General features: G+C 48.9%; 1 protein-coding gene across 1 annotated transcript; it reads left to right on the forward strand.

The window, feature by feature from the left end:
* On the forward strand, positions 1–26297 carry PCTP (phosphatidylcholine transfer protein). The gene is made up of 6 exons (XM_066264009.1): positions 1–181; positions 15060–15177; positions 18768–18847; positions 22171–22342; positions 23781–23848; positions 24991–26297. Exons 1-6 carry the CDS (start codon positions 38–40, stop codon positions 25054–25056), a joined length of 648 nt encoding a protein of 215 aa, XP_066120106.1. The 5' UTR covers positions 1–37; the 3' UTR covers positions 25057–26297.

Raw genomic sequence — 26297 nt, forward strand, 5'->3', positions numbered from 1 at the left:
CCTCCCCTGCAGGCGGAGGAGCGGTGGCTGCGGAAGGATGGATTCTCCTATGGCCGGTGGCTTCTCCCAGGAGCAGTTCCGGGAGGCCTGTGCCGAGCTCCAGCAGCCCGCGCTGGCCGGGGCCGACTGGAAGCTGCTGGTGGAGACCTTGGGCATCAGCATCTACCGGCTGCTGGACCAGGTAGCAGCCGGCCTGCTGGAGGACCGCGGGGCTGCAGCGTTCCGGGGCCGCCCTCCGCGCGGGGACTCAGGGGCTGCAGCCGCGGAAGGCTGGACCCGGGCGGGTCTTCTGCAGCTGGGAGGAGCGATCGCGGGGGGCGGTGCCTCCAGCTGACCGTCCTGTGCACCGAGCTGGGCTTAGGAATCAGAATTCAGCCTTAAGTCCGAGGCCCCACGGGGGTGTAGTTCGTTAGAGTTAACGGTGAAGTTAAAACAGGGGTCTGCCGATTCTTAGCCTCATGCATCTCCGGGCTGGGTGCCAGCGGCGTGTGCGTGTGGGTAGTGTCCCTGAGTTTGAATATAAGGGGAAAAAGAGACTGGACTTTTCAGAGGCCAGATGTGCAGGGTGGCTAATGTGTGTGGACAGGAGTGGCCCCGAGGAAAGACCTACAATCATCTCTAGTCATTTTAGTGACTTGCTTCTTTGGGCTGCTGCCTCTTCCTGGTAAATTGCACTTAATAACTTGAGTCTAAGCGTCAAAGCCTAGGAGGAATGGAGGTAGTTATTAAGCAAGTCTCCAGCCGTTCCTTCAGGCCTCTGGAAGCAGGTAGCCATCAGGTGAAAGGGTCAGATTGCACCTGAGCCCTGTCATCAGTTGCTCTGTGGCATAGCAGTTCATGGCAAGTAGGTTAAAAGTCACCCTTACGCAAGGTAGGTGAAATTTTGGTTTCCTGGTTAAAGACCGGAGTATTATGGTGTCAGAGCAGGTTGGAGCTCTGCTTGTCTTGTTACGCCGTTGGTTCTAACTAGGTGAACAGAAGTTCACATTCTGGAGCAGACAATTAATTTCCTAGTATAATTTCATCAGTTATCTTGGTGCAAAAATGGGTATGTGTTCAGACAGAATCCACTTATCTTCTCTCTTATTATTCCATGTCGCTTTCACCAGCCACATCCAGGCATTTGCCAGATTTTGTCAGTTGGATTTCCCAGATGCGCCTGACATTTGACCCATTTCCCTTCCGTTTACTTTCCTTCAGGGGTCCCCAAACTACAGCCTGCGGGCCGCAATGTGGCTACCTGAGGCCATTTATCCAGGCCCCACTGCACTTCTGGAAGGGGCACCTCTTTCATTGGTGATCAGTGAGAGGACCACTGTATTTGGCAGCCCTCCAATGGTCTGAGGGACAGTGAACTGGCCCCCTGTGTAAAAAGTTTGGAGACCCCTGCAGTCTGTTTGCCCTTCGGATGGCACCTCTCGCCTGGAATTGCAGTGACCTCTTAACTAGTCTCCCCGCCTTCCATCCTATACCTTTCAGCCTAATCGAGCACTGGAGGGGCCTTATCACTCCCATCTCAGTGGCATTGTTGATTGCAAAATTAATAGTAACTATTCTAATAGCCAGTACACTTTGTGCTTTCTTATATTCCAAGCACTGCTTAAGACTTGGCAGGTAGTGACTTAATCCTCACATTAGCCCTAAGATAAGGTGCTATGGTTAGCACTTTTTTTTTTTTTTTACCTATATGGAAATGAGTCTGGAACCAGAACTCAGCTGTCTTGCTCCAGACCTGTGTAATAAATATGCTCCTCTGTTGCCTCTCAGAAAGAAGGCAAGTGCTGCTGGCAGTCTAACCTGAACTAGTTTGGTCTTATCTCACATTTCCAGCTGTCTCCCATGACTTGTGCATACAGCTCCTGCCCTCCCACCACTCTATACTCCCCTCACCCCATGGGCCTGTGGGTTTTTTTTTCTTTTTTTTGCTTTCGTGCCTTTTAGCCCACAGGATCCATTGCCTGTGAGCTGAGACAGAGGGACTGACTTTGTTTTGTGTATTGTTTCCATTGTGTATTGTTATGTAGCAGGGACCACTTCCCTCCTGTGGGGAGGACCTGTGTGGCACTCAGAACAGTTCCTATCCCTACTGACCATACTGCACGTTCTACCTGTTCTGGGGATGAGGACAGTCATGGCACACAGATGTAAATTAGAGAGCTGTTGTATAGTTGGAGGGCCATAAGATTCCCATAGGTGTGCCACTGAACCTCAGCTGACACGATGGAGGGCCAGTGTGGCGGCCCCCCGGGTCAGGGCACATGGTCGACAAGACGGAGGGCCAGTGTGGCCCCAGGTCAGGGCACATGGTCGACAGGACGGAGGGCCAGTGTGGCGGCCCCCCGGGTCAGGGCACATCGTCGACAGGACGGAGGGCCAGTGTGGCGGCCCCCCCGGGTCAGGGCACATCGTCGGCAGGACGGAGGGCCAGTGTGGCGGCCCCCCCGGGTCAGGGCACATCGTCGACAGGATGGAGGGCCAGTGTGGCGGCCCCCTGGGTCAGGGCACATCGTCGACGGGACGGAGGGCCAGTGTGGCGGCCCCCCGGGTCAGGGCACGTCGTCGACGGGACGGAGGGCCAGTGTGGTGGCCCCTGGGTCAGGGCACATCGTGTCCCCTAGGACTTTGACCTCTAGCATTACCCAGCGTTGTTTGCTGCCTGACCCTGTTGGCTAAAGCGTCATTTGTTTTCCAGGTGGACTCCCACCTTTTACCTTCCTCCTGGAAGAGAATTCTGTCTAATCTGTAGTTAGTACATCTTATGAACACCATAGATTTGGGGTCATTGTGTTTTCATTTTCATTTGTCTCAAGGTAGCTTTTGAGTTTCTCCTTGATCTCATTGTTAACCCACTCAATGTTGAGTATTCATGTTATTTGCCTTCCATGTGTTTATTGTTTTTCAGTTTTGTTTTTTTATTCTTGTAATTGATTTCTAATTTCATACCATTGTGGTTGGTTAAGATGCTTGAATTTGCTGGGTCTTGTTTTGTGATCTACATGTGGTCTTATTCTGGAGTGTTGCACATGCAATTGAAAAGAATGTATATTCTGCTGCTTTGGAGTGAAATGCTCTAAAGATATCAATTAAATTCATCTGGTCTAATATGTTATTTAAGGCTTCTGTTTCCTTGTTGATTTTCTATCTGAAAGATCTACCCACTGATGTCAGTGGACTGATATACTTCCCCATTATGACTGTATTACTGATGATCTCTTTCTTTATGTCTATCAATATTTGCTTTATACATTTAGGTTTTCCTATGTTGGGCACATAATTCTTTTGCATTCAGCTACCCTGTCTTTTGGTTGGAGCACTTAATCTATTTACATTTGAAGTGATTATTATTAGATATCTAGTCACTGTCATTTTTTTATTCATATTTATGTTCTTTTTTTCCCCCTTCTTTTTCTGAAAGAAGATCCTTTAACATTTCTTCTAATAATGGTTTGGTGGCAATGAAGTCCTTCAGCTTTTTCCTGTCTGGAAGCTCTTTATCTCTCCTTCAATTTTAAACGACAGCCCTGCTGGGTAGAGTATTCTTGGTTGTAGGTCCTTGGTTTTCATCGCTTTGAATATTTCTCGCTAATTCCTCAGGCCTGAAAGTTTCTTGTGAGAAATCAGTTGACAGTCTTATGGGAGCTCCCTTGTAGGTAACTGTCTTTTTTCTTGCTGCTTTTAAGATTCTCTCTTTGTGTTTAACCTTTGCCGTTTTAATTACGATGTGCCTTGGTGTGGACCTCTGTGGGTTCCTCATGTTCAGGTGCTTCCTGGACTTGTATGTCTTTTCCCTTCAGCAGGTTAAGGAAGTTGTCAGTCATTATTTCTTCAAATAGGATCTCAATCTTCTCCTTGTTCTCCCTCTTCTTCTGGCACTGCTATGATGTGAACGTTGTTACTCTTGACCTTGTCCCAAAGCTTCCTTAAACTATCCTTATTTTTTAAAAATTCTTTTTTATTTTTGCTGTTGTTGGGTGTTTTCTGCTACCTTTTCTTCTATATTGCTCGTCTGATCCTTGGCTTCATTGAATCTGCTATTGATTCCTTCTGTTGTATTCTTTATTTTAGTAATTGTCTTCTTCACTTCTGACTGGTTCTTTTTTATGGTTTCTGTGTCCTTTTTTATTCCTACTGTCTCTTTGTTGAAGTTCTCACTGAGTTCTACTCTTCCTCCAAGTTCCTTGAGCATCTATATAACCAGTGTATTGAATTCTGGACCCAGTAGATTGCTTTATTCCGTTTTATTTAGTTCTTCTCCAGAGATTTCCCCTGTTTTTTTTTTTTTTTTTTTTCATTTGGGGCATGTTTCTTTGTCTTTCCATTTTGGCTATCTCTCTGTGTTTGTTTCTATGTATTAGGTAGAGCTGCTGCATCTCCTAATCTTGGCAAGGTGGCCTTATGTAGTGGCCTGAGGAGCCCAGTGGTACAGTCTTCTTGATCATCTGAGCAGGTTCTCCAGGAGTGTCCCTGGTGTAAACTGTGTGTGCTCTCCTGCTGTAGTTGATCCTTGATAGCTGTTGGCACGTCAGTGGGTGGGATTAACCCTCCAGCTGGCTGGCTGGTTTTGGGATTGGCCACGACGACAGTGTACGAGCTGCTGTGTGGAAGCCTATCACATGGAGCAGGATTCGTTCCCGTGACTGCTGAGACGTCCCTTTGGGTGTGCTCTTTGTGAAGCTAATCAGGTGATGGTCTGTTATGATCTAAAGCTGGCCACCAGGTATGTTGGTTCTGGGGCCTCCTGGGCGGGACTCTGGTGCAGGTTAATGTCAGATACTGCCTGTGGCTGACCTGGGGCTACCTGTTAGGATCAGTAGCTGCTTGTGATGGTCCTGGATGCACATGGGAGGTGCCACGCTATGAACCGAGGTCTGCTGCCACCAGTAGTGGGCCCGAGGCAGATCAGCAGAAGGCCCATGGCACCCTGGGACTGCTGCCTCCAGTGGTGGGCCCGAGGCAGATCAGCAGAAGGCCCATGGCACCCTGGGACTGCTGCCTCCAGTAGTGGGCCCGAGGCAGATCAGCAGAAGGCCCATGGCACCCTGGGACTGCTGCCTCCAGTGGTGGGCCCGAGGCAGATCAGCAGAAGGCCCATGGCACCCTGGGACTGCTGCCTCCAGTGGTGGACCCGAGGCAGATCAGCAGAAGGCCCATGGCACCCTGGGACTGCTGCCACCAGTGATGGGCCCGAGGCAGATCAGCAGAAGGCCCATGGCACCCTGGGACTGCTGCTGCTTGCCGGCTGCCAAAAGAGCTGGTGCTGAAAGAGCCTCTGGTGGTAAGTAGATTGTGCGAGGCAGGGTCTCCGGGAGTCACAGGGGCGGGGGGAGTGCTGTTTGCTAGGTTAGTACAGACTCAGATGAGGCTCTCAGCAGCCTGGGTTTCCAGCAGCCTCCCGGATCTCATCCAGGGCTGTGCAGCCCTCACTGAGTTTCACAACCAGACGTTACATCGGCTCCTCTTCCTAGCACTGGTGTTCCATGCCGAGCTGAAACCCCTCCTCCTCGGGTACATCTGCAGTCGAGCTGTCCCTGCGGATTCTCAACTGCCACAGTTGGGTGCAGGGCCAGCCTGTTCTGCGTCTTTGCCCTTCCTACTAGTCTAGACATGGCTTCTTCTTCATATCCTTAGTTATGGGACTTCTGTTCAGCTATTCTTTTACGGTTTTCCAGGTGAATTGTTCTGTAAATTAGCTGTCATTTTGATATGGTCATGAAGTAGGTGAGTGCAGTGTCCACCTACTCCGCCATCTTGTCAGGAACACATGTACATTTCATGATCCCGCTCAACTAATCTGGAAGACAGGCTTATATTCCTAGTTTAAGGATGTAAGGAAGACCCAGAGTTGCTAAAGTGAACCACCCAAGACCTTATAACTAGTAACTAGACACAAACCAGTCTACTCTGATAAACTCAGTACCAAGTATCCAGCTTGTTTCGAGGCAAGAACTAGACTCTCTTTCAGGAGGTTACACAGTACTAGCCCAGGGCTGCCACTGGTGTGGTGAGAAGAGCATAGGGTTTGGAGGCAGATAGTCCCGAGTTAAATCCTCACTCTGCACCACTATCATTCATTTATGTAGTCAGGAAATACTCATCAAATGCCACCCATGTGCTGCTGCCCTCCTGACACGGGATAAGCAGGGAGCAGGGGTTCGAGCTACTGTTTCAGTGAAATATCTTTCTGAGCAATGAACAACCTTCACTGACGAGAGTAAACCCGTAGTATATAATGAAGTGTTGCGAGGAAAATGCTCCTAAGAAACTAAGTGGGCTAAAGGAGTAGGGGGATGGGTGGGGTCGCCAGGGGGGATGGGCTGTATTTTAGATGGGGGAGTTTGGGAAGCCCTGCGTGGGGGAAGAACTGAAGTGGAAGATTGCATCCTTCAGATATCTGCGGGAGAAATAACCAGAGTTTCTCAAAACCCAAGCACGTTAGAATCCCCCAGGGAGCTGTAATGACAACACCAAGCCCTACCTGAGAGTCCCAGATTTAACTGATCTGAAGTAGGACTTGGGTGGTTCTTTAGAAAACTACCCTTTCATAAAGGGGTTGATTATTCTGTTCTCTCTATTTTTATGTATGTTTGAAATACTTTAAAAATAAAAGGTTTCCTTGTTATGGTTGTTTTGTCTTTGTTTGTTTTTTTACTGTTCAAGCTTCCCAAGAGACTCCAGTGAGCAGGATGGGTTTTAAACCACTGCAGCAGAGGGAACGCTTAGTGCTGAGGCTGCGAGCCAGGCTGTGCCTACCTCGCTTTTCCAGGAAGAGTCAGAAGGCCACAGCCTGGGCTGAAGCTGGGCTGGAGAGCGCTGAGGGGCTGGGCCCCACTCACCAGCAAGTGCTGTTATTGTTTCGTTACTTTGAAATCCCAGCTTTCTCCCTTGCAAACCAAGAATCATACTTAGCTTTTAGGATTGCTGCCCTTGTGATAATCATGGAATTAAATGATGTGTGGCAGAGTGGTTCTCTAACTTGATGCTACATCGGACCACCTGGGGGCCTGTGAAGATTAGAGTTGAGATCCCACTCCCATTTGAAGGGTGGTCTGAGCTTAAGTGGCACACCCCAATATCATTCAAAATAAAATATAAGTATATTGGAGGTTTAAGAAACAAAAAAGTCCCTCTCTGATATGAGCAGTTGCAGTATGACTTGGCAGTAATTCATAGTCTCCTGGGTGGCGGTGGCAGTGACCTCAAAAAGGATGTTGGGGAACGTCATCAAGAAGATGTGGCCGCTTTCCCCTGTGAGCTGGATCCAGTCAATGGGAGGCCCTTCGGTCCCTCTCCTGTGCTTGGAAAATGCACACCACTTGCCTTCCAATACTAGGGGCTTCCCACGGACACAGCCTGGAGACAGAAATGCAGTGGTGAGATTGTCTGTGTAGGTGACTGCCCGCGGTTAAGGTTTCTCGATAACCTTGTAAGATTCTGGCGGGCAGGTGCAGGAAGCTGCTCATCTTTCAGCTGCCAAAGAGGAGCTTCATGTGTAAGTTCCCTGCTTGTTACACCTTCCACCAACAAACATCCCTTCCTCAGTCTCTCCCTGCCTCCACGTCCGGGGGCCAGTTTCACATTACACCCGGGAAGCTCCTGGCCAGGTTGACAACCCAACAAGGGATTGCCAGACGTTTTCTGTGAAGGGCCAAATAGAAAATATTTTTGGCTTTGTGGGCCAAGAAGCAAAATGGAGGGTAGTGTGTAGGCACATACATATCTACGTACTACACACAGAAATTAGGGGGTATTTTATAGCTTCATATTTGTTTTGAAATATCCCCTGATTTTTGTGAGCAGTGTATATAACCCTTTAAAAATATAAGAGCCGTTCTTTGCCGTGGACTGTTCACATCTAGCCAGCCCGACAGATTGGCAACCCCCAACCTGGAGGATAGTTTTGATGCGTAATTTCTCTATAATTTTAGGATTTATGAGCCCAAGATTCTTTCTGAGTCTCAGTTTCCTCATCTGTAAACTGGGGATAATTCCTGTTCTGCCGAAGTTGTGTGGGGACCCAGGGTCAAAGCTCCTGGTAAATTAAATGGTGTTTTATTTTGAGCAGTAGCTGGGATGACCATGTGTCCCTGTATCCCCACTGCAGGCCTGCTTTACATTGTCCTGGCAAAAATTTTTACGACTGCCACTCTTAAAAGTGTGCCAGTGGGAATTATACGGTCACCCTAAATACAGCAATGCACTCAGACAGCTTGTTGTTTGTCTAGCGATTTGTTCAGAGAGTTCAGAGTTTGGAGTCGGTATCACAGACGATGACCTCTGCCCTCAGACCACTGGCTTCGTGGCCACATTCTGCCGTTTAGTAGTGTGTGACTTTGGCTGAGTTTTCTAATCTCTCTCTTTATTATTGATTGAGGTATCATTTATATGAGCTCTACTGAGAGAGCACTTACATACCATAAAATTCACTCACTTTAAGTACAATTTGACGATTTTTAGTAAATTTCTGGAACTACGTATGCCACCTTCACCAGAATCTGATTTCAGGACATTTGTGTTACTCCCACAGGAAATGTCCTGTCCACTTGCAGTCACTCCCTGTCCCTACTCCCAACCCCTGACCACCACTGCTCTACCTCCTGTCTCTACAGATTAGCCTTTTCCAGATATTCCTCAGAAGTTCTTTTAAGCCTCAATTTCTTTGTCTGAAAAAGGGGTTTACTTCACATGATCCTTGTGTGAATTTAGTGGGATCATCCGTGTGAAGCATTCATTCAGCCCAGTGTCTGCTATTCAGTAAGCACTCAGTATTACCTCTCATTATTTTACCGAGATTGAACCTACCATCTTTTCTTAGAGAGATCTAAGATATTAAATCAGATTGAGCTAGCTGTCTTTTTTCACACTGTCTTGGTACACACTGCCCAGCGGCAGCTGGAGGCGTGGTTCCTGCCATTAGAACTGATTTTCTTTGGTGAAAAATGCTTGCTTTTCCTACCGGTCGAGTCTGTTACTGGCCAGAGTGGCTGAAGCTGGACGGCTGGCACTGTCACAGGCTGGGGACGCTAGGCTTCCTGTCCCCCTGAGAAATAGAAATGAGCTTTTCCGTGAGAAGCAAAGAAAATTTAGTGCACACTCCAGGGTGCATTTGCAAAATTAGGGAAATGTGATTAATCAAAGCTGTCCTGTAGTGAGTGATATGAACGCAGATAATAAGCACCATAAATTGAAAAGAATGAGCGAGGTCAGTTGGGGGGTGGAGCGGGGGAGCAGGGGTCCCCTCCAGGGATCGCCTCTCTAGGGGAATTGTCATGTCAAAGGCAAACATTATGACATTTTGATATTTCTCATGTATAAATACTTTCTCTCTTACAGACTTTATTATGCATAGGATAAATAAATGTACCATCATTGTCAGTAATGCTTCTCAAAGTATTTTAACCCTGTGAATACAAGTGAAAAGAAATTGAACAGTTTCTTTTTTTCATGCATTTGAGTTACCATTGCTAAGAAATGTAACGGCTTGATGTGTTGACAAGTTAGCGAGAATACCAGATCTCAAAAATTAGCAAGTTGCTGAGCTATACCTCCACACCCCCTCCAGTTCTTCATTTATAAAGTGGAGACAATGATATGCTTACTTCCAGGATTATTGTATTAATTATGAAGCACCGTGCCTGGCTTAGAGCAGGCACTCCGTGGATGTGAGCTTCCCTTAAAAATACGCATGATGTTACAGATCTGTATCCTGAGTTCTTCAATCTGGGAAAAGGGAGATCTTCATACTGGCCTTATTAATGAAAGTGACATCTAATCCTGAATGCTTATTATGCTAAGAACTTCGGGTCGATTATCTAATTCAATCCTCACAGTCACTTCCTCAGGTAGCAACTCATTAGACCCACTCCCCCGCGGAGGAAAGAGAGGTCAGCCCTCGAAGGGCTCAGACCCTCTCCCGGCTATGGCTCTCGGAGCCCTGGCTGGAGCCCCCAGGCTGGGTTTTCTGGCAACAAGGTTTCTGATGACTCTTTGGCATAATTTAAGGAAAGACAGCACCGCCCCTGACTTTTGAAGGTGGTAATATTCATTCTTTCTCCGTTCCTCCCTTTCCCTTGGTTCTTGTCTGAGCCCCCCAGAGGCAGCATCTAAAAAGTACCTCTTCTGGTAGTCGGAGGCCTGGTGGACAAACACTAGGCTTAGGGATACCGGGTGGCATCTCCGTGGGAGGTCCATCCTGGGTGGTCTGGGCAGAAGCCCTGACCTGGGGACCTTAAGGAGCAGGTTCTCATCCAGGCTTTGCCACCAACAGTGTAGTTGACCGATGCTTGGCAAGCCGCTGACATCTCTTACAGAAAGGGTTTACGGCCCCTTCTGTCTCTAACACTCTATGCGGTGGGTCCTCTTTGTCTTGATCATTAGCTCGTGGTCTGGAACGACGGTTTAGGCAGCGTAGAGCTAAATAAGGAGCCACTGTGGGGAGTAGAAGGGGCTGGTGCCTCCCCTCCCCCTCCGAGCGGTCCTGAGTACTAGCCGTAGGACTCAGACAAATATCATTCTCAGACAAATATGCTTCATTTCTTTCTATAAAGATGGAGGCAATGCCAGTGTTTCTATCTACACCACAGGGCTATGGTCAAGATGACACGAGACCTGCAGGGGCGCAGTGGGTAAAAGCGTCGACCTGGAACTCTGAGGTCGCCGGTTCGAATCCCTGGGCTTGCCTGGGCAAGGCACATATGGGAGTTGATGCTTCCTGCTCCTCCCCCCTTCTCTCTGTCTCACTCTCTCTCTGTCTCCTCTCTGTAAAATGAATAAATCTAAAAAAAAAAATGACATGAGATGATGAGTGTAACCTGGAAACTGCGCTGTGCTAGGAGCAATGGTTACTAGTATTGATATAATTTATAGCAGGTCACAGTGATCGGAAGACTTCAGGTACAGAGGACACGCCATTGCAGCGACTGCAGACAGGTCAGTGGAGGAAGCACACTCCGAGCTGCCAAGCCAGCTTGTGTCTGATTTCTGCTCAAGGCTCAGGATGCCATGCCGTGGGTCCCAGCCAGGTTATCAGTTTTCTTTCTGAGTTACCCAGTGGAAGGAGGCGGCTCTCTCTATAACACAGTGTGGAGTCTCTGACACCTCTCTGCCAAGGGAAATATATTTCTATTTAGTGTGCATTACAGGAGCCATTTGCTCTTGCCTCTCTTTCTTGGCAATGCATTGGAGTGAGGCTTGTGTACTTCTGCACTGTTTTAATGAATTCGCACACAGTCCCGTTTCCTGCAAGTGTTCCTAAGTCCTGTTCGCACTGTGCTGTTAGTCTACTTTTTCCACTCTCGTGTCAAATAAGAACAGATCTGGACTTAGCAAGGAGAGACTGTTATTCTAAAGGATTATTGCCAAGTTGGGGGAGGAATTATTATAATAGGAAGACGCTTTGACATAGATCTGTGAGTGTCTCAAGAATTAGTCATAAGAGTTTTTCTTTAAAATTTTGTTTTAATTTAGTGATTTGGGGGGGGGAGAGAGAAACATCAATTTGTTATTAATTTATTTATGTGTTAATTGGTTGCTTCTGGTATGTGCCCCAACCTGGGATCGCACCTGCCACCCTGCTGATGCTCTAGTCAGCTGAGCTATGTGGCCAGGGCTCAGAAGAATTTTTCTCTTATCGACAGTAATGAACAAGGCCAGAAGCCATGTGTGGTGAGGCCAGGTGGTTCCTAGGGTCTCGGCGAGGGCTCAGGCTGAGGGTGGGCCAACTGATTCTTCGCTACTCGTTAGAGTATAAATTGGTACAAAGTTTCTTAAAAATGTATAAAAAGTATAAAGAACCTTAAAATGTTACTACCCTTTAAAATTTATCTCTAACTTTGCTACTGAAAAAGTTAAAATTATGGACCAAATTGGTCCCTATGAAATAATAGATAATACCAGCAGTATTTATATTTGTAAAAATATTTGGAAACAGCAATAATTTAAAAGAATACTTAGGGTAATCTCTCCATAATTTTAATATAATATTGTTCAGCATAAGAATACAAGCTGTTCACACCATGTTACTCCCATTTTTCTAACACACAGAAGTATTTATTTTACCTAAAAGAAGTGTCTCAAATATTACCAATAGGTATTTGCAGATTATGAGTTTACATGCCATTTCAATATTTTTATTCTTTTTTTTTTTGTATTTTCCAATTTTCCTATAATGACTCTAAATGATTTCTGTAAGTATAAAAAAATTTCACTGTATTTTTTAAAAGATGGAATAAAAACATGAGTATGTTTACTGAGATCTTTTTTTTTTTTTTTGGATGAAATAATGGGTGAAAAAGTACTTTGACCCAAGAAATAGGGTGGGGCCACCCAGCCCTTGAAAAGGACGTTTTATTGACAGACGAGGAAAGGTGTTACCAGCACTTTGTTCCTGTGGGGTTCTGGCCTTTCTCACTTCGGCCACCGCGGGAGTGTTAAAGGAAGCCGTCACAATAGTGCATTCTTCTGCATCCACGTAAATCGCATCGTTCTATTTTCCTCTCCCCAGTGGGCTTCTGTTTTCTGCGATATGTACAGGACTGAGGTCACTGAGCCTGGAATGGCATTCAGGAGGGGAAAGGAACCAGTTTGGCTTAAGGAAACAGTTTGTCTTAATTTATCCAGACAGCCAGAGCGAACTCCTCCTGTAAGGCTGGGGACATAATTATCTCAAGACGTAATTGTCCCTTTTGCTGGGTATGTGGAAAAAACGGGGCCCCAGAGGTTTCTGAACAGGGAGCTAATTGTCTCTCTTCCAAAGCTGATTGTAAGATGTGTGGGTGTACATGCTTGGCAGGTATATAAACCCTCACTGTTCTTCCATGTGTGAGTGCAGGGGAGGGGGCAGAAGGGACGGTTTCTCCCGAGGTCTGTCCTGCCTTCCGTTTGGGCATCCATGGCACAGCACAGAAGGGGCGGTTTCTCCCGAGGTCTGTCCTGCCTTCCGTTTGGGCATCCATGGCACAGCACAGAAGGGACGGTTTCTCCCGAGGTCTGTCCTGCCTTCCGTTTGGGCATCCATGGCACAGCACAGAAGGGGCGGTTTCTCCTAAGGTCTGTGGCACAGCACAGAAGGGGCGGTTTCTCCTGAGGTCCGTGGCACAGCACAGAAGGGGCGGTTTCTCCCGAGGTCTGTCCTGCCTTCCGTTTGGGCATCCATGGCACAGCACAGAAGGGGCGGTTTCTCCCGAGGTCTGTAGCACAGCACAGAAGGGGCGGTTTCTCCTGAGGTCCGTGGCACAGCACAGAAAGGGCGGTTTCTCCCGAGGTCCGTGGCACAGCACAGAAGGGGCGGTTTCTCCTGAGGTCCGTGGCACAGCACAGAAGGGGTTCGGTTCTCCTCGTGTGTCACTGATGACAGGTAGCTCTTGATAGAAGCTGGGTGCTTTTAGAGCTGGAAAAATCATTGTGCTTTCAGTGTCAGTCTTACCTCCCACCGCTTGCCAGGTACTTTCACGTACACCTGCAGTTTCTAAACTGGGAAGTATGTATCTCTGGGTTATGCCACCTGAGCCAGGACACCCCTGAAGCCTCAGGATGTCTAGAAAGGGTCACCATGTTTTCCCCCTTGACTCCACAGTTTCTGGTATGGTGTTGAAGAAGATGGCGTCATTTATGCAAGATGACCCAATAATGTTGCGTTAGCACATGGAAGTTGTGTCTAAGGGCTTTCTTTCTGTTTGCTTTGCACTGAAATGGAAGAGCCATTGGTTTAATTTTAACATTAGACCCTCTAGGCAACGTGAGGGTCAGGAACTCGAAGTTGCCATTGTGCAGAGTGAAAAATGTGTGGTGTGGCCAGCTCCAGCCCAGTACCTTTGCAGACAAGAGTTCTTGTACTTTGGAATCTACAGATGGTTTATTTCCTGAATAAAAGGGATTAATATGATCAGAAACTGATGTTTCTCCCCGTTTTTAGCCCTTAATGCAAAAGTCCTTTATATATAAAAAAAAGGAAGCAGTTATTGAAAAATTCTATCCTGGAATTGATCAAACAGTGTGTTGGGTTGCATCGTGTCCCATGAACATCTAAAATAGTGTCCTGTCCTCTGAATGCGAGCTGCCTGGATGACACCCCCACTGGATGTTTAATAAGCTTCTCAAACTCGACAGTGGAGCTCTCGATTACCTCACAGCCCACAGGATAACTCTTCCCCAAGTTTTCTCTCTCTTTTTTTTGGAAAAGGAACTCTCCATTTGCCTGGTTGTTTGAGCAAAGGTTCCAAGAGTTAGCCTCAATCCTTTGCTTGCTTTATCCTCATAGAAACCTGTCCGCACAGTGATTGCTGTTGACATTACTTCCAAAATATGCCCCTAAAGCTCTGACTTCTCTCCATCCCTGTTGTCACAGCTCCGTCCACGTCACCATCTTCTCTTATCTGGTCCTCTGCACTGTCTTCCAACCATCTCCTTGCTACCTTAGGATCTGCGCTCTACCATGAAGCAGTGATCATCCTTTTAAAGTCATTCCCTGTTTAAAGTCATTCATTGGGTTTTCATAGCAGTTAGAACAAAATACTTCACCTTGACACTGGCTGACAAATTCCTTTGGGGCCCAGTGCCCCCCCCCCCCAAGCTCCTGTCACTCTCCGCCTCCCACCGTTCTCCAGACCCCCTGGCCTTTGTCCCTTGAGCAGGCCAGTCGTCCACCCGAGGGCCTTCCCCTACCAGGAATGGTCTTTCCTCATCTCCCCATGAACGACTGCTCCTAAGATGTAGGACGAGAGGTTCTGATAAACATCCCCCACGGAAGACCTTTCCTGATTTAGAACGCCTCTCCTCCAAACCTAGCCCCACTTACCACGTAACCCTTCTTGTATCCTGCTGACATTAGCCGGATGGTGTCTATAGCCGGTACCCCTACCAAGGCTCTGGCCGCATTTAAGGCCCGTGAGGGCAGGAGCCCTTTCTGCTTCTTCACCACCACGTCACCAAGACTCCCGGGAGGTGCTCAGTAAATGGTGTTGCGTGCACCCGTCCTCAGCCGTCTGTTGTTCATATGCCGTGCACTCCAGCTGTCTCTCAGGCTGGGACTCAACAGGTTGTTTCTGCCTGTGCTGTTTTCACAGGAGACGGGGCTTTATGAGTACAAAGTCTTTGGCGTTCTGGAGAACTGCCCGCCGGCTCTCTTAGCAGATGTCTATATGGACTTAGACTACAGAAAACAGTGGGACCAGTATGTTAAAGGTGAGTAACATCTAGTGTTAAAAAAATCAATTAGAAAGTAGAAAGCAGCAGGTTTAATTTCTATTCTATTAAGTTTCATTTTAATTTTGACATAAAAATCTTAAGTGCTAGGCTGAAATGTACCTTTGCTATTTCTTGCATATTCCTAGATCTTCTTTCCAGCTTGCTTTGATTTCTTTTTTTAGAGAGAGACAGAGACAGAAAGGAAGAGATGAGAAGCATCAACTCTTAGTTGTGGCACTTTAGTTGTTCGTTGATTGCTTCTCATATGTGCCTTGACCAGGGGGCTCCAGCCAAGCCATTGGCCCCTTGCTTAAACCAGTGACCTTGGGCTTCAAGCCAGTGACCTTTGGGCTCAGGCCAGCGACCATGGGTTCATATCCATGATCCCATGCTCAAGCTAACAACCCTGCACTCAAGCTGGTGAGCCTGTGCTCAAGCCGGTGACCTAGGGGTTTCAAACCTGGGACTTCAGCGTCCCGGATCAATGCTTTATCCACTGCACCACCACCAGTCAGGCTCCAGTTTGCTCTGAGGGCTGGTTGGTTCTCTCTGTAAGTTGATTGTCACCTGTATATTTACGTGTCATGGAAGGCTTCTTAGAGGAGGTGGTGTCCGAGTTTTGTTTTGGAAATTGAATCCAAGTTTTAGAAAGAACAAGAATACTATGTGAGGAGGTGAGGGTCAGAGGAGGAGTGGTAGAAGGGCATTCCAGGCCCAGAGAACAGTGGAGTAAAGTCAGGGAAGTGTGGAACTGTATGATGTGTACAAATTGTGAACAGTTTGGCGGTAGAATCAGAGCTAGGGTGGGAAAAGGGTTCAGACCCCCACGCATCTCTTCTCACTGTCAGTATGCAGTTCTCAGATTCTACCCTGTAAGTGACGGAGAGTTATGAAAGGCATCAGCCTGAGCAGTGGTGGTGCAGTGGGTAAAGCACTGACCCAGAACACTGAGATCACCGGTTCGAAACCTCGAGGTCTCTTCTCACTGTCAGTGTGCAGCTCTCAGACTCTACCCTGTAAGTGACGGAGAGTTATGATGGTGCAGTGGGTAAAGCACTGACCCGGAACACTGAGATCACCGGTTCGAAACCTCGAGGTCTCTTCTCACTGTCAGTGTGCAGCTCTCAGACTCTACCCTGTAAGTGACGGAGAGTTATGAAGACATCAGCCTGAGCAGTGGTGGTGCAGTGGGTAAAGCACTGACCCGGAACACTGAGATCACCGGTTCGAAACCCCGAGGTCTCTTCTCACTGTCAGTGTGCAGCTCTCAGATTCCACCCTGAAGTGATGGAGAGTTATGATGGTGCAGTGGGTAAAGCACTGACCCAGAACACTGAGCTCACCAGTTCGAAACCTCGAGGTCTCTGGCTCTGAGTGCAGGCTTATCAGTGTGGGGTCGCTGGCTTGAGCTGGGGATTGTCCATATGATCCCCAAAGCCCCCCAACTTGAGCCCAGAGATTGCTGACATAAAAACCCCAAGGTCTCTGGCTTGAGCAAGTGGATACTGGCACGCCCAGTCAAGGCACACGCAAGAAGCTCAATGTACAACTGAAGTGCTGCAACTACAAGTAGATGCTTCTCACCCTCTCTCCCTTCCTGTCTCTCTCTCACTCTCTCAGAATAAAAAAAAAGGAAGATGTTAAACAGGACTCTCCTGCCACTGGAGCCAGGATTGGCCTCTGCTGTATCAGTCACAGTGGAATAGAATTGTGGGGTGGCCGAGGGGCACGTAAACTCGGAAAGACCCGTGCTATACTCAGGACTCTTGGCTTCAAGTCCCAAAACGCTCACTAACGCCAGTGTCAGAAAAGGACCCCTCCACTGAGAACTTCTGGCTTCCAGCGGAGCTGCCTCCAACACTTAAATAATTTCTCATCTCTTGCTCTGTTCTGTGCTGACCAGCTCCTCAGGCAGGTTCCTCAGCCAGGCAGAGGTGGCCCCCAGAGGTCCCAGGCTGATAAATAACCACAGAAGTAACCCCAGAGGAACAGGAACAAGGATTCCATGTTCCTGCCGAGGGCAGCTCGGTCCCAGGATCGGCTCTCCTTGGCTCAGCGTGGATGACGTGCTTATTATTTCCTGTGGACATTTGTCATGCTTCTGGGTCACTTACTGTTCTCAACAATACTTCCTTCCCCGGGGAATTGCGATGCTCATGTATCCCAGGGAGAACCCGTGTTTTCTCCGTCCCAGTCTCCCTAGCCGCCCTGGGTCGGTCACGTGATATGGAAGTTGACAGTAAGGTGCACATGGGGCTTCATTTTGGGACGGAGCAATATGAGGAAGCAGGCAGCCTGCAGAATCCACTTCCCGATGGTGCTCACAGCAAAGACATCCTGACTTGGGGGGACACAGTTGTGGAGCTTCTAACGTTTGTTCCTCAGCGTCAGCAGTTCTCGCCATGGTGTCCGATCCATCAGCAGCAGCAGACTGGCATCTCCAGAACAATCCTGAGGCCCTAGACCTAACTCCCATCCTCCCGGACAGTCTGTGAGCTCCCTGAGAGCTTTACCGAAACACTTTTCAGCCTGAACCTGCTCACATGGCAACCTAAGACCCCAGCCAGAGGCACCATCTCTGACCTAATCTGCGTGGCCACGTCTCGCTCAATTGCCCAGCCCTGAAATGAATGCTGAGCCACTTCTGCTTAAAACACCTAGTGGGCAGGAGGGGCAGGGGGATGTGCTGAAGGAGAATTGAGATGCTGGGCCAAGTAGGGGGAGGAGTCAGTGCCCAGCAGGAAGAAGCAGCAGGTGCCCGCTGCTTCCCTTCCTTTCGAGGGCTGTCTTCCGCCTCAGTGGCACCAGCGGGCTGCCAAGCGCATTAATAGCTTTTTCTTTCAAAAACTGGATTATATAATACGTTTTCTCCATTAGCATCTCAAGGGACTCTCTTGGTTACTTCAGTAGCCTTGGCCTGGCTTCCTCTCTGAATGGTTAGGGAGAAGCCCCCCGCGCAGCTTGGGGTCAGAGGGTGTGCATGCCATCGGATTCCTTTGCGATCCTCCTCCAGGAGTGAGCTGCTGTTTGCACACAATCTCATGATGGTAGTGCGGGGGAACATGGGACAGAAGCAAGACACTTCAGGTTAGCTACCTACCATCACGCCACTTTCTCGCTGTTCAGGAAAGGACGCTGCCATCTCTGGAACCTTTATTCCCCAGCTAAACACTGTAGACTGGGACTCAGCACTGAGCCAGCTGTCCTGGCATAACATCTGGAGGGAAGAAAGGTCGTAAAAGCAAAACTGTTGGTACTCGAGTGACATCTGGTGGTCACCCTGATTTTAAAACCTGAACATTTCATTTTGGATGCCTGTGTTTCATTGCATCCTATCTGAGAGTCTTGTTTTTGCTCTGAGATAGACAAATCTTGTTGGGTGCTTTTATTTTGATTACATGGTTTTTATCACACGGTGCCCCTAGACAACAAGCTTCTAGGGGTAATGAGCATGACTGACTTTAGAAGAATTCTGTGCTATGTGTGTTAGTGGTTTATTATACCCTACGAGGTCATCCTACCTAGGCTCCGTGTTCATTGCAGCCAAAGAGGCTTCCAGATGCACTAACATCTATTGTTCTCCTTAGAACTCTATGAAAAAGAATGCGGCGGCGAGACCATGGTCTACTGGGAAGTGAAGTACCCTTTCCCCATGTCCAACAGGGATGTATCCTTTCCCAGGGGCGCCGCGCCTCGGCTTTCTCAGCGTTGCTGTGCCGCCCCGGGCCCTCGGCCAGTGGTGGTATATCCAGCAGGTGTGGACAACATCGCCTTTGATTCTCGCAGAAGCATATGCTAAAGCTATTGCTTCTTGTGTGGCTGTCAGAGACCTCTGAGTGTGACTTCTGGGCCTGACCATGTGGAGCGCCTGGAATTGTGGTCACTTGGAGGGCAGCTCCTGTTTTCCTGAGACATCTTCTAGGGCTTGAAATTGCTGGGCCACAGAAGGGGAACTTGGAAAGGACTTTATTATAAAGAGTGTTTAAGATGCTCCCTCAGTCTCTAGGGGGGGAAATGATGGAGGCATGCGGACAGGTGACTCGTGGCAGAATGGGGACTGGAACTCAGGCCCCCACAGCTATATCTCTCCTCGGACCCCCTCACGTTTCCTTGACCGCACAGTGGTCCCTCTGTCACTATCGGCTCTGGACACTGCATGCGTGTTTCTTCCCCTCGATTTCCTTCTTTATCTTCTGATGCAGTTGAATGGGATGTGGGAGTGGTAGCCGCCTCTCCAAGGTTCTCGGAAGCCCACCCAGGACCAGCCTAGGAGGGCGGGATGGAGATGAGCTGGGTGGGCAGGGGGTTGGGCTGATGGACAGGCACTTTCTCCTCCATCACGGGGGCTGAGCACTTTGCACGCTGAATTCCCATAGAAGATCCTTTTAGCCAAGGGTCTCGTGGGTTAAAAGTAGGTCTTGTAAACCAGTGGATTAGGTGACCACTGGGATCTTCTCCAGCTCTAACAGTCTGTAAATCTGTTTGTTCTGAAGTCATTATTCTCTGAACAGAGAGGACCGTGTGTGTTTGTGTTTGTGTCTGATATGTGTGTCTCCCTGGCCCCCAACTAGATTTGAAACTCCACAAGGGTTTATTTCTGGGCACAGTTCCCACGCACTAGTGGTCGTTTGTGTACACATGGGATGTGTTTCAACAAACTGTGGCGTACTGAATCCCGTAGGTTCTACGTGGCTTTCTCTAATTCTGCCAATAACTGTGCCAGGTGGGCACCCTCATTCCCATTTCACAGTCAAGGAGACTGAGGCAAAGAGCTGCTGGGCAGCTGACTCAGGTTCACACACCGAGGGGGTGGTAAAGGCAGGTGTGGGAGCAGGTGCAGCTGTCTCCAGAGGAGGTAATCTGGACCAGGCCATGGTCCCACGTCTCTGACCTCACAGGGACACTGCTGGGCCTCAGGAATGACACCTGGGCTCCTTGGGATTTTATTTCATTGGCTTTCTGATACCACACCAACCCCATGAGGTTGTTGTTTTAGTCTTTCTATATGCGTATATGTCTCTCCAATGAGGCTTGTTAAATAGTTGAGGACAGAGAATAGTGCAGGAAAGAACATTCATATGGAGAGACAGATCCCAGGCTGAGTACACATCCGTTCTCTGCTTTGCTGTGTGACCTTGGAAGAGGCATTCCATGTCTCTGGGCCTCAGTGAACTGGCGGTTCTCCAGTTGTTGGCTATATGGCACACTGGACCTTGCCACCCTTCAAAGACCTCCGCCATGTTTTTATATTTATTTATTTATTTGTTTATTTTCCTCTTTTCCAAGTGAGAGGAGGGGAGATAGATTCCCACATGCGCTCCAACCAGGATCCACCTGGCAACCCCTCTGCCCAGCTCTGCCCATCTGGGGCCATGGTCGTGACCGAGCTATTTTTAGCACCTGAGGTAGAGCTTCCATGGAGCCATCCTCAGTGCCAATTGAGCCATGGCTGTGGAGGGAAAGAGAGAGAGAGGAGAGAAAGGGGAGGGGGAAGGGTGGAGAAGCAGATACAGTAGTTGCTTCCCCTGTGTGCGCTGACCAGGAATCGAATCTGGGACATCCACATGCCAGGCTGATGCTCTACCACCGAGCCAATTAGCCAGGGCCCACATTTTAATCAATATATGTATCAAGTTAATATTTCCTCAGTGGTGTGTCAGGTGATGTCTAGCACATGAGCTGAATAAGTTGTGGGAGAAAGTAGGACAACATTTGCTGTTTTGTGGGAGAGAGGAGAGCCAGAGTCTAAAGCAACGCCATTTCTTCCCTAAAACATTTAAGAACTAACTTACTGCTCTGACGTAGAGATTGGGGACAATAGACTACCTGTGGGCGGCCTGAGAGAGGGGTGGGACAATTGCGGGTGCTTCAGAGACTCTGAGGTGGCATGGGCTATGGTTGTTGCTGTGACAGTCAATGCAGTTGTGTCATATGCAGGGTGATTTCTTATTGCCGTAGGCTTTTAATTGCTTCTAGTGTTAACTCTAAAAGCCTGTCGCTTGAACGTATCAAGGACAAACAGGCGAGCCCTGTCCACCTGTGAAAGTCTAATTAGGTTCTGAAGCCGTATCTGGGCTCAGATTCAGGTGTAATCACTTCAGCGGGGCTGTGGGATCTGGGGCAAGTTTCTTTACCTCTCTGATGTCGTCTTCTCACCTGTAAGATGGGGATCCTCACCCTGAACTCACAGGGATCCATCAGGATCAAAATAGATGCGTTAGGATCAAAATAGATGCACATGTTCATTACATGGGAAGGGCTCAATAGTGATGACCTGTCACTTCTAATGACTTAATTGTCTTCCCTAGGACAGCGTTATTGACATAGTCATTGTTCTGTGGTTATTCAGGTGAAATAACTGTTATTCCTGGTAAGCCAGTGTCACCACAGCGTGTACATCAGCCTCCTAAATATTTAGCTACTCAGTGTCTCCACAGTCACCTGTTGTAGGTAACATTGCTTGCCGGTTCCTGGTGAATAGAGATCAGTAATTAGAGCTGCAGGGGCTGGGAGGTCAGGACAAAGAGGAAGGACTTGGGGTGTTTATCAAGTACTTATTCTGCCCCGGCCTTTCCATAATGCCTCCACCAAGCCTGCCTGCCGGGCAGTGTTACTCCTTTTTCTTACGTGGGGAAACTGAGGCTCAGAGAGGTTGAGTAAACAAGCCAGGATCACACAGCTGACGGGTGATCTATCCTCTGCTGTCTTGCTGTCTCCCTGTGACTTCTTAGAGAAAGGAGGAGGGGTTTCCCCTGGATGCATATTTAAAGACATCAAGGCACGATTCACCGTGGGCAGTGCATGCTCTCAGATGATACAGCAGGTGGTATGAGGCACGATCTGGCAGCGCAGGTGAGGGGACAGGGCGGGTGGGTGAAGTGACAACAGTGCAGGGGACCAAACGCCAGGCGGGAGGAATCCTCTCCCTCTGCTTCCGGCCGGCAGGGCCTCCCTCCAGCCTGTCTGACGTCACCTTGACCGGCACTGCAGTATGTCTACGTCCGGCAGCGGCAAGAGCTGGACGTGGAAGGACGGAAGATCTACGTGGTCCTGGCCCAGAGCAGCGCCCAGCCGCACTTGGCCGAGAGGCCGGGCGTGATCCGGGTGAAGAGCTACAAGCAGAGCCTGGCGATTGAGAGCGACGGCAAGCAGGGGAGCAGAGGTAACGCGGGCGCCCCGCCCCGGCCGCCCCCGCGAGGCCGTGCTGCATGGGAGACAGAAATCCGCGATGCTCGTTCCCTGAGGTCAGAGATTGGGCGGGGGGACAAAACAAATCAGCCACGAGCACCTGGGCAGGGAGGGACTCCGTTTGCCCCAGAGACTTGGCTGGCCAGAGTGCGAGGGAGGGCGCTTCAATGTGACTCACTCCATCCTTGACGGCCTCTTGTACATCACAGCACGTCAGGGCGCTTAGACATGACTCAGGCTGGTGTCGTGGATAGGGCCACGAGCTGGTAGCAGTGTTTCTGGGGGCACAGCTCCCTCTCAGCAAAACCCCAGAGACTTGGTCCTGCGGACCTTGTGTTCCAAACACAGAAGAGCTGGGGGCGGGCTCCAGGCGCCCTGTCTTGCTGGAATGAGGGTGGCCATGAACCCTAAGGCAAAATCTGACCCATTGTTCTGATACCTGTTTGATCTGCCACCTTGACGGGTCAGTGAACTTTCCTGAATCTCCATTTTATCATTCATACACTGGGGTTTAATTTCACCAGCTCTTTGCAACGTTGGGTTAATGAATGAGAGAAATAATGAATGACTATATCCAAGTGTCAGTTGTTTAATAAATAGCAGCAAAATATATCTTGTCTCTGATTTTTAAAATATTTATACAGTGTGTCCGTAAAGTCATGGTGCACTTTTGACCGGTCACAGGAAAGCAACAAAAGATGATAGAAATGTGAAATCTGCACCAAATAAAAGGAAAACTCTCCCAGTTTCATACCTGTTCAGTGCAGTTCGATGTGGGCTCACACACAGATTTTTTAGGGCTCCTTAGGTAGCTATCCCGTATAGCCTCTACAGACTTGTCACTGACTGATGGCCTACCAGAATGGGGTTTCTCCAACAAACTGCCGGTTTCCTTCAACTGCTTATCCCACCGAGTAACGTTATTCCTATGTGGTGGTGCTTTGTATAAACGCACCGATATTCACGTTGCACTTTGGTATGGATTTGAATTTAGTGAGCCACAGAACACACTGAACTTTCCTCTGTACCATCCACATCTCGTCTGGCATGGCCGTGGGCTGCTCCGCTGTATACACAGTGTTACGTCATCATCTGTGCATGTGCACATGCTGCCATATCATCCTACAGAAACTGGGAGGGTTTTCCTTTTATTTGGTGCATATTTCACATTTCTATCGTCTTTTGTTGCTTTCCTGTGACTGATCAAAAGTGCCCCATGACTTTACGGACACACTGTATATGCATGTCCCGAATGACAAGGCAGAGGAGAGGAGTCCCCGCGGATAACAGGTTACCTTGCTCCTTTTTTTCTGGGTGTGAATCTGACAGTGGCAGTTTCTCAGGGTTTGTCATTTACTTTTCTAACATGTTTTCTGCTTTCTGAATTGTCCTTTCTTTCTCCCCCCCTCTAGTTTTCATGTATTACTTCGATAACCCGGGTGGCCAAATTCCGTCCTGGCTCATTAACTGGGCTGCCAAGGTGAGCTCCCAGGAGGCAGGAGGGGGAGGTGTGTTTGACAAATGTTGACTTAGCCCACGGGGCTGTCAGGCCGAAGAGACGGCGCTGTCTCAAGCCTAATGAGGCTCTTTTTATGAAACAGCTTGGTTGAGTGACCACGGTTAGGATGGGGTTGCCAACACCCAGGATGAAGCTGGGACAAAAGACAAAGACGCCTTAGCTGGAATGCCAGCCCCTCCTCGCCTGCCCTTGTAGGGACAATGGTGCCTTTGGCCCTGTATCTACTTCGGAGGAGTAGGCCGGGCAGCCCTGGCTGGGGAGACAGCTGGACGTCTCCAAGCCTGGGGGAGCCTCCAGCGTTGTTGTTGTTGTGTAAGGAGAGGGAACTCCAGGGGAGGCCCCGGTCCCCAGAGGCTGCCTGGGAGCCTGCTTTGTACAAGCCTCAGGGGCTGGAAGGTTCCACAGATCCCCTGGGAGAGTGGAAAGCTCACTGCCTGGGAGCCTGCTTTGTACAAGTCTCAGGGGCTGGAGGGCTCAGCAGACCCCCTTGGAGAGTGAAAGGCTCATGGCTTTGATTCAAACCCATGTGACTTTAAATCCAGGCCCTGCTCTGACTGTGAAATCTCTGGAAGCTATCAAGTGTTTCTGTTTTAAAAGACAGAGATGGTATTACCAACCTTATAGAGTGGGAGCAAACAAGACAAGGTTTGGGGCGAGTCTGGCACAATGATCAACAGTAACGCACCAGTAATGCAGCCAGCCTCATGGCCCCAAATCCTTACCCATCTCTAATTCTGTAAGGCGAGTTCTTCCATTTGTTGGGAAGAATCGAACCAGCCTGCCCAATCCCATCTCCCATCTCCCAGCTTTTCTTTTTCTCCTTCAAGAAACGGTGACTCAGAAATGTCTTTGCTTTTCGCCAGAGAAAGCCAAAATAGAAGGCCGTGTCTTGCAACAGTGGCCTCTGTCATCTTAGTCTCACCTACTCCCTGGATCTTACCTTTTGTCATTATCTGTGACAACATTGTGGTGAAATCAGGTCCAAGGCCCTACTGTCTTTTAAAATTCTCCCACAAGCCAACTTGTTTACCTTATCCACATCCTCAAGGATCAGGAGTGATTGCTCTGTGGACACAGCAGTGACAGTATCCTTTGCTTTGCAGAACGGAGTTCCTAGCTTCTTGAAAGACTTGGCCAAAGCCTGTCAGACCTACCTCAAGAAAACCTAAGAGAGAGGACGGGAGCCTCGTGCCCACGGACTGATGTCTCCGCAAGGGCCGTGACCCGCGGACGCTCAGCCTTCCTTTCGCTTCCCATCTCCAGGGGCCAGCACCCTCTCCAGCTGGCCTGGCGTGCGCGCGCGTGTGCGTGTGTGTGTGTGTGTGTGTGTGTGTCTATGCGCGTGTGCATTGAGTGTGAGCGCGCACCTGACACCCGGCTTCCTTTCCCACTCTCCCTTCCCGGGGACCCCGGCCTCCTTCCACTGTTGAATGTGGGTCAGATCAGGGAAACTGCTGCTTGTTTATTTTTCAAAAGGGAAGTCCTCAGAAGGGACACAATCACTCCACTGTGACCTTTGAAGGGGATGGGTGGATGGAGGACCAACAGCAAAGCGTAAGAATGACCAGTCCAGACCAGCCCGCTCCTGTCCACAGGGTGATTTCCTGTGGCCCCGGGGGGACTGCTGAGGGTTACATTCCCTCCAGAGCTGACGACTCCCAGTGCACCGGGGACTGGGAGGCTGTATTGAGGTCCATTTGCCTTAACCTTTGGTGACTTGATTTGGATGGGATTTGAGGTGAGAATCCAATAAGTCTCTGCCTATTCCCGCTCTTGGAGGATCCCAAGCTGTTTTGATTTCACCATCTTGAGAACCATTGTCGGCCTGCCTAAGCACATAATGCCACAACCATTTTGTCCTCATCACCCCGTCTGGGTTTTTCTCGTTCCTGTGCCACTGGGGAGAGGTGGTCCATACCTCACTAGCTCTGCATTTTACTGGAAACTGAGGCAGCAGGATGGCTCTGGTTGTCAGCAAAAGCCACGATGCTGTGCACACACAGCACTGTGAGAAAGGGCCCTTCTATGCAATAGGACTTTCCTTCTACACTGTTTGGAGATGTTGAGGGGATCGTAGTCCACAGCCAGGGAAATATTAATTGGTGGCTTGGTTGACTCTGCACATTTTCTCAGGAGTTCTACCTAAGTTGTCTGCCTCTTTCACCACTTGAAGGCTTCTAGTTTTCTCCTGAATGTTGGGAGGGCAAGATGTTCTGTGACACAGCCTTGGTGATCTCAGGGAAACATTTTAAGTACTATGTGAAACAGTATCAAACCTTGATTAATGGGCACAGAAATTTAGGATGGAAAGCCAGAAGCAAGGAGTTCATTAAAGTGGGGCCCCTCACATTGTGTGTTTTCTCTCTGGGAAGGAAAGTTATTGAATACCGAATAAACATGGAGTGACTTC

The sequence above is a fragment of the Saccopteryx bilineata genome, chromosome 2 (assembly GCF_036850765.1).
Source record: "Saccopteryx bilineata isolate mSacBil1 chromosome 2, mSacBil1_pri_phased_curated, whole genome shotgun sequence".
NCBI classification, from domain to species: domain Eukaryota; kingdom Metazoa; phylum Chordata; class Mammalia; order Chiroptera; family Emballonuridae; genus Saccopteryx; species Saccopteryx bilineata.

Coding starts and splice junctions, on each gene's coding strand:
- PCTP (XM_066264009.1), top strand. CDS start 38: ATGGATTCTCCTATGGCCGGTGGCTTCTCCCAGGAGCAGTTCCGGGAG. Junction 18,848..22,170: donor TCCCCATGTCCAACAGGGAT/GTATCCTTTCCC, acceptor CCGGCACTGCAG/TATGTCTACGTCCGGCAGCG. Junction 22,343..23,780: donor CGGCAAGCAGGGGAGCAGAG/GTAACGCGGGCG, acceptor CCCCCCCTCTAG/TTTTCATGTATTACTTCGAT.